Source organism: Echinops telfairi, unplaced genomic scaffold, assembly GCF_000313985.2.
Source record: "Echinops telfairi isolate 266 unplaced genomic scaffold, ASM31398v2 ScPeMD7_2573;HRSCAF=3158, whole genome shotgun sequence".
NCBI lineage: Eukaryota > Metazoa > Chordata > Mammalia > Afrosoricida > Tenrecidae > Echinops > Echinops telfairi.
The window spans coordinates 2,149,325-2,157,178 of NW_022106471.1; the positions used below are offsets into that span (position 1 = coordinate 2,149,325).

The 7,854-nt window shown below is 44.6% G+C and overlaps 1 protein-coding gene across 10 annotated transcripts in view; it reads left to right on the forward strand.

The window, feature by feature from the left end:
* The window catches only part of AAK1 (AP2 associated kinase 1), a 202,259-nt gene that overhangs the window by 152,884 nt on the left and 41,521 nt on the right, over positions 1 to 7,854 (forward strand). For 5 of the 10 annotated variants that reach the window (XM_045294131.1, XM_045294133.1, XM_045294138.1 and 2 more), the window contains exons 11-12: positions 835 to 1,169; positions 5,978 to 6,250. In XM_045294131.1, the coding sequence (XP_045150066.1) occupies positions 835 to 1,169; positions 5,978 to 6,250 (608 nt within the window). The remainder of the gene's footprint in view (positions 1 to 834; positions 1,170 to 5,977; positions 6,251 to 7,854) is intronic. The other 5 variants (XM_045294135.1, XM_045294136.1, XM_045294140.1 and 2 more) reach the window with 2 other exon arrangements.

Below are 7,854 nucleotides of genomic sequence, written 5' to 3' on the forward strand. Positions count from 1 at the left end.
TAATATGTCTCTTGGACTTTCTCTGCACCCCCTGGCCCCCCCCCACACACACACATTTTGGTATTATTTTCCTGTAATGCGCGGTCTAAGATTGGTTTCATAGTGAGAATTGATCCAGATGGTCAATTAACTGAACGTAGGCATCGTCTGTAACCAGGAAGGTGAATTTCGCAGCTTCAAGCTAAGCAACTAGAATGGGGTGTGTACCTACATGTAAAACATTAAAGAAGGCCTCTGTTGTGCAACATTCTAACAATGTCTGGAGATTTTGTTTCTATACAGTAGCCTCAAAGGCTATTGAAAGGTGTTGATAATCAGGCTGCTGACTAGGGGAGTGGTAAACTAAGTGGGATGATGCAGAAGGGCAGACTCTGACAAGACAAGTACTGACAGTGAGCCTTGCTTGGAAATATATGAAGCCATCGAGACACACACACACACACACACACACACACACACACACACACACCACCCCACCCCCGCTGCCATCGAGTCCGTGGGTGCTGACTTATAGGGACCCGTGTGAGTTTCTGAGACAAACTGTCTTACAGGAGTAGAAAGGCCAGGCTTTCTCCCTAGAAGCTGCTAGTGGTTTTGAACTGCCACCCCAGACAGATCACAGCCCAATGCTTACCCACTACACCACCAGGGCTCCTAGTTCGTGTTCTAGGTCAAGCAGAGCATGTAAGCAAACACCAGGGAGCCCGCGGATTGGGATCATCTCCCCACTATATCCCCTTTTCATTGGTTCAGTAAGAAAGAAAGGTAATGCTATTTGAAAGAGTTTGTTTGGAAGAGTTTTGAATCCCTATGTGGAGTTCATTTTCCTTGCAGGACCCAGCAACCAGCCTGGTCTTTTAGCCAGTGTTCCTCCACCCAAAGCCCAGCCCAGCCAACCTGGACCACAGTCTCTGCCCAAGCAGCCACAGGCCCCGCCCACCCCTCAGCAGACTCCTTCCTCTCAGGCTCAGGGTCTGCCTGCTCAGGCCCAGGCCACCCCCCAGCACCAGCAGCAGCTCTTCCTCAAGCAGCAACAGCAGCAGCAACAGCAGCAGCCCCCGTCGCAGCAGCAGCAGCAGCAGCAGCCACAACAGCAGGCACCTGCATTTTACCAACAGCAGCCACAGCCACAACCGCAGCCGCAGCCTCAGCAGGCCCAGACTCAGCAGGTAAGGGAGAAAGAGCCTGCTGCGTGCTTTGCTTTGTGTATCTGAGTCATCACTGTGAAAAGACCTTCTAGATACAAGTGTCTCCCTGGGGGAGTTGATTTGTGGAATTAGGATCTAAATGAAATCCGAATGTTGTATTGATGTATGCCTTCTAGTTGGCCTATTATTAAATTAATAAAGCATGCTGATTAAATTAATAGAGTCCATTTTGGTAGCTTGTTATAATCAAGTTTTAAATCCCTCTATATGAAGCCATCTGATTGTCTCAGGATAAAATTTTTTCATTATAATTTTTTCATATTTTTTGTGAGGATTATTTTGTTATTAATCATTTTACAATGATTAATGTATCTATTAAGTCTTCTTTTACATATAGGGTCCCCTTTCCCTCTCACCTTTTGCCTTTTTTTTTCTCCCTCCTTTAAGAAACTGGTTTATTTGTCCTGTAGAAATTTTCCAGACTCACTCTCCAAATTTGGCTGGTGGCAGCCCTGTGGTGCTGTTTAATATTTTTATTCCCTGTATAAACTGGGCTTCAAAATTCTTGAGACTTAATATTAGGTTCAATTTGGCAGTGCTTATTCTTCCTATTATATATTAGGAGGCATTTAATGTCTGGTTGTCCTTTCTTAGTAGTATTAAAATCAATCAGTGGCTTTATATAGTGCCTGTGTGATCCATCAGCTTAGTAGCCATTGCCAGGATAACAAAATGATACTGTCTCCTTCCTTTTTCGTTGAAGAGCAGAAATTTTTGGAAGGAGAACTTTCTTTATCCACCATCCGTTTACCTTGAGGTACTGTTCATACCAAAATTGCAGGGTAAACACTTGCCTTTTTCTCTCTGTTCACCACTTTTCAAAAATATGAATTTGTTCCTGGTCTCAGCGTCTTAAGCTGGGTTCTTTAGAGAAACAAAACCAGAGAAACTTATATATGTGCATACAGACATTGATATCAAGAAAATGGTTCACACAGTTGTGGAAGTGAGCACATTCCAAGTCCGTGGGCCAGATATTAGGTGAAGTCTCCTGACTTGAGTAGCTCCTGACTTGATCTTGATAAACCCAAAATCAGCAGGAAGGTGACAGACCGGTGGCTCTAGAGGTGAGTGAATCCAGGGCCGGCAGGCCAGGCTGGTGGCTGCAGAGGCAGGGAATCCAAGGTCGGCAGGACAGATGTTAGGCCACTGACAACTCCCAGGATCAGCAGCCAGTAGGACAGGTGATAGGTTAAAGTCCAAAGAACCAAGGTCAGTAAGCCAAATGCAGAACCAAGACCCAGCCAAGAGCAAACGAGAAAGCTCTGTGACAGCATCCACTTTACCATGACAGCAGGCCACAGCCCCAAGGAAACATCACGTCAATTTACTGCAGCAAACTGTGGCCTGAGCAAAGGCGCGGCACCCCACCCCAATCTGCCCACAGCTGAATGGCAGTGATGACTAGGTTTTAACTGCCGACCACTGGGAATCTTGGCCCCGCCATGTTGACACTGAACTTAACCATCAGCGTGATAGGAGGAAGAGGAATGAGATGCTTGGTGTTTGGTACCATGATGATGTCGTGGATTTTAGCATGTGATGTGTTTCAATGCATTGCAGCTCTTTAAAAATTCTTCATTTCGATGCTCAGATTCTTTCTCCTTTGGCCAGTAGAGGATAACCAGATATCCAAGGCACATTGGGCCCTCAACCTGGAACTAGCCCGTTCTTCAAAGAGCTGTTTCCTTTGATCAGAAATGATGTTTAAAAACCATAGTCTTGGTGCTAGGGATACTCATCTGCTCATAGACTGGTTATTATTTCTAGGCGTTCTCATATACCACTACAAAAAATTTTGTTTAAAAAATTTTTTTTTGTTTTCTTAAGAGGATATACGTCATAAATTCATTTTGATGCACTAACCCCAAACCCAAGCCCACTGCCATGGAGTTGAATCTGACTCCTATCAACCCTACATAGGGTGTGTAAGGCCATGAATCTTTTTTTTAAAATCATTTTATTGGGGGCTCGTACAACTCTTATCATAATCCATACATACATCCATTGTCTCAAGCATATTTGTACATATGTTGCCATCATCATTTTCAAAGCATTTTCTTTCTACTTGAGCCCTTGGTATCAGCTCGTTTTTTTTCCTTCACTCCCTCGTGAACCCTTAATAATTTACAAATTATTATTGGTTTTTCATGCCTTACACTGTCTGATGTCTCCCTCAACCCCCATGTCTGTTGTCCATCCCCCTGGGAGGGGGTTATAGGTAGGTCATTGTGATCGGTTCCCCCTTTCTTCCCCTTCCCTTCCTGGTATGGCTGCTCAATATTGGTCCCAAGGAGTTTATCTGTCCTGTATTCCCTGTGTTTCCAGCTCTTATATACATGCTCTGGTCTAGCCAGATTTGTAAGGTAGAATTAGGGTCATAATAGTGGGGGGGGGGGAAGCATTAAAAGAACAGAGGAAAGCTGTATGTCTCATCAATGTCACACTGCACCCTGACTGGGTGAGGCCATGAATCTTTATAGGAGCAAACAGCTTCATCTTCTCCTGAGGAAAAGCTGGTGGATTTGAACCACTGACCTTGCTATTAGCTGTCCATTGTTTTCCTGACAGTGCCATGGTTGTTTATTTTTCTTTTGATTTTTAGATATCGGTTTTTAAATTTTGATGTTTTATCTTATGGATAAGTAGAACATTAACATCATTCCAAAATTAAATTTAAAAGTTGTGTCTTTTCCATTCCATATAGATATTCCTCATTCCTGTGTATAGAATGTTCCATTTTATTTTATTTTATTTTTTTCCATTTTAAATATATACCCACTGTGATTTTGTTGATTCTAACTCACAGGGACCCTGGGTAGGATTTCTGAGACTATATGTTGTTTTTTTTTTATGAGACTATACATTTTTATGGGGGCTGGGAGCCTCATCTTTCACCCATGGAGTTACGGGTTTGAACTTCTGACCTGGCAATGATCAGCTCAGTGCCTAACCCACAGTGCTACCAGGGCTCCTTTCTAAACTATGTATCATAATTTATCAGTCAGTGCCCCTCTTGACAGATATTGGGGTTGTCTGTTTGGTTTTTTAAGTTGTTTTATTAGTTTATACTTCACATGTCGTACAATTTAATCCTTCAACCATCTTAAAATTTGTTCAATCATCACCTCAATCAATATCATAAGATTTTCTTCTCATGCTCAATGTTGTTAGCACCCCATAGCGCCCCCCATCCTTACCTATCATCAACCCAGTTACTGTCTATAAAGCTACCTGTCCTGGATTTCATGAACAGAAAATCATACAAAATATCAATTGGAAGTATACAAACAAAAAAACCAACAATGACTAGGCAAAACAGAAAAACCACAGTAAGAAAGGAAGCAAAAAATGTTAAAAATTGAAAAAATTTCAGTGAGTCAAAAGGGGTATCAAATAATAAGGAGTTACATTGTAACACAACTCCATCTGCCATCATCCACATTATGGTGCTCTCTGTATGATTGCAAGCCGTGTACATCCCTCAGCTTAGGGTCTTGGGAAGTCACTGGAGGCTTCATCCATGTGAGGCCCTTCAAATGGATTTGGGGCTTCCACTGTCAACCGAAGCCTTCTGCAAACCACGTGTTCACAATTTAAACTCCAATACCGTTCCCTCCTTTGGATTTAGATTTTGTAGTTTACAATCTTTGGATCACACGGGCTAAGGTATGATGCTCTTCCTCCATGCGTACTTAGTTGATGCCTCACTTAGTTGGATGCTTGTTTTAAGACAAGGCTTAAAGACCCCAGACACTATTCTTTCTCATCAGCACTTTTGACATCTGCATCTTCATTAACATCTAACTGTTAACAGTATAGCTAAATAACAGTATTTGGGATATTCAAAGACACGGTCTTGAATTTCTTTCTTTCTTTTTTTTAAACTCGGTAGACCCTTTCTCGGCATTGTTTGTGTACCTAGCACATTGTCTCTAGCGATGGAAAATAGGGGCATATGTATAAGGTGTCGTCTTATTCCTGGAAAGCTTACCAGCGACTATAACATTAAGTAATTAGTTATTAATATAGGCTAAAAATGTCAATAAATGCCTCAGAGTCAAAGATCTCTCTCAAGACTTTGGCTGCTGTCAAGTTGACCCTGACTGATGGCGAGGTGGAAGGGGTCCCTTTGGGCTTCCGCGTCTTCAGGGGAGTGGGTGACTCCATCTCCCCCTGTTGGCCTTGTGGGTAGCAGCGGAGTGGGGGCTCACTCTACCAGGGCGCCTTTGTTTCAAGATTGGAGAGACTGACGAAGATCGAGATGGGAGCCCCAATTTTCCGAATGGCCTGGAATGCATCTTAAGAGCAGGGCTGGCATTTGGGTTGTTATTTTACTTGCCATCATCCTTTCATTATTTGCGTGTAGCGGAGCATTTTAAATCTTGACTCTTCCTAAACACCTTTAGAGGAATTACTTCTGAACAAAGAATAGCACACTGACTCTTCGTTGAGAGATCTTTCTGCCTCACTCCAGACTGTGGGATGCACAGTATTTAGTCAGGTAGGTTTTCTCAGGTGAGGCATAGACACCCATGTGGAAGCTCAATTGGAAGTGCAGGAAGCAATCTAGTGCACTGGCTGTGGCCTGGCTGTGAAAGATGCTGATGTTTTTATTGGAAGGTCTTGGAGCTTCGGCCTAGCTGAAAGGCTTCTTTCTGCCTGCCCTTGCTCCTTGGATTCCAGCGTTAGCCTTGGTTATTACTGAGTCATTTGTCTTTTGTGGGTGTGATGCTAGCACAGGAGCAGACTTTTATTCTCTGCCTCAGTTCTGGCCACTCTCTTCTGCTCAGTTCCAGGGAGTCCATCCAGCAGCCCAGCAACCAGCGATTGCTCAGTTCCCTGTGGTTTTGCAAGGAGGCTCGCAGCAGCAACTGATACAGAATTTCTACCAACAGCAGCAGCAGCTGGCCACAAACCTGCATCCACAGCAGCTGATGAGTCAGCAAGCTACTCTGCAGCAAAAGACCACTGCGCCAGCAGGACAGCAGCCCCAGGCACAGCCGGCCACCCCACAGCCAGCCCCTGCCCAGGAGACAACGGTAAGGAATCCACCAGGGCTCAGCCTGAGAACAGAGAGGGCTGAGGGAAAAGGCAGGAAAGAGGCTGCAGCAGATGGTGAGCGGCTCTCACTGCTAGACCCAGGTTGTTTCCCTACCCAACTGGTTAAAGTATTTGATCTTTTCTTGATGCCTCCAATGCTGAGGTTGTCTACAGACTAGAGATTTGGGGGCAAACATAATTCTCAGGTGCTAGTGATAGTGAACATTCTGAGGCGTCACTCTGAAATTAGACGGCCTAAAGAGGGGCTCACTGTGTCCGTAGCACTGCTGAGCAGTCCAGGAGCTCACTAGAATTAGAGCAAATCCTTGTCTCTTTTCTCAAGAGACAGTTGGATCCATAGTGCCTCTTCCCAGCCTCTGGAGGTTCCTGTGGGCCCCCACCTCTACCGTGAGTCTTGGCAGTATGGTCTAGTCTTTGCCTTGAGTGACATTGCTAGCCTCATCATCTAAACCTGCCATGCACCCTTCAAGGGTCTGCTTGCCTGGGACGTCAGTGTCCCAGTGGCCCGGCATCTGGGCCATCTACAGATCCAATGATCTGAGCCGTCTTGTCCGTTTAGAAGTTTGGTATGTCTGCTTGTAGGTATTGGCTAATAATATAGCCTCAAAGAATCCTTAAATCTTCGCCTGGTAGACATGGGCTCCGTAGTTTTGTCATTCTCGGGCACAGAATGCTTTTGCCTGTAATACATGAGCTGTACTCTGTGTGCAGATTTTGTTCTGCTCATCTCTCCCAGTTGCATGGTAACAGAATTTGACATAACCAGCCAATAGAACATCACCGCTCCTCTCTTATTCCCAGGGAAGCCCAACTCCCAGAGGAGCGAAGGAACAGTAAGAAACCATCCTTCTGAGGACTGATTTCTAGTAGAATTCTGTCGCCCATCTTAAACCAGAAAGCCCACGGCGCTTCGGAAGGAAGCAGCGCCGTAAATAGATTGCCATCTTTGCATCTAGCTGCAAGTGCGTTCAGTGTCTTGACACCTTCCTTTCTGAAAACAGCTCTGCTTTCCTGCAGGAGTGAGGCAGACAGTTCCTCTTGTTTTCTGTTTGTTTATTGTTGCTGTTTAGCAAGAAGTTCTTCTTGCTAAGGGAACAAGAGTTTAAAAATACATACATCATATGATAGAGCTGATAAGGATCTCAGAGACCCAGTCCAAGCCCTTCCTTTTATGAATTGGGAAACTGACAACAAACAGCACAGCTGAGGCAGGAAGCAAAGGATCTTGGTCCATGTCCAAGAACGATAATCCTAACTGCTCATCCTCCACGGTGAGAAAGTAACCAACTGGCTACGCTTCTTGTGAGGCTCCTCTTACTTTTTCTGGACAGAAGTGTGCATCTGGTAAGACTCAGGCATCTTCTCTCAGTGGAAGAATACTTTGGGCAGTTTGCTGGTCCAGAGGGCGGGGGGGCCCAGAGCTGAGCACTTCCCAGCGTGGGCCCATCCCTTTCCTTTCTTTAAAATCATTTTACTAGGGGCTCATACAAGTCTTATCACAATCCATACACACATCAGTTGTGTAAAGCACATTTGTACATTCATTGCCCTCATCATTCTCAAAACATTTCCTCTCCACTTA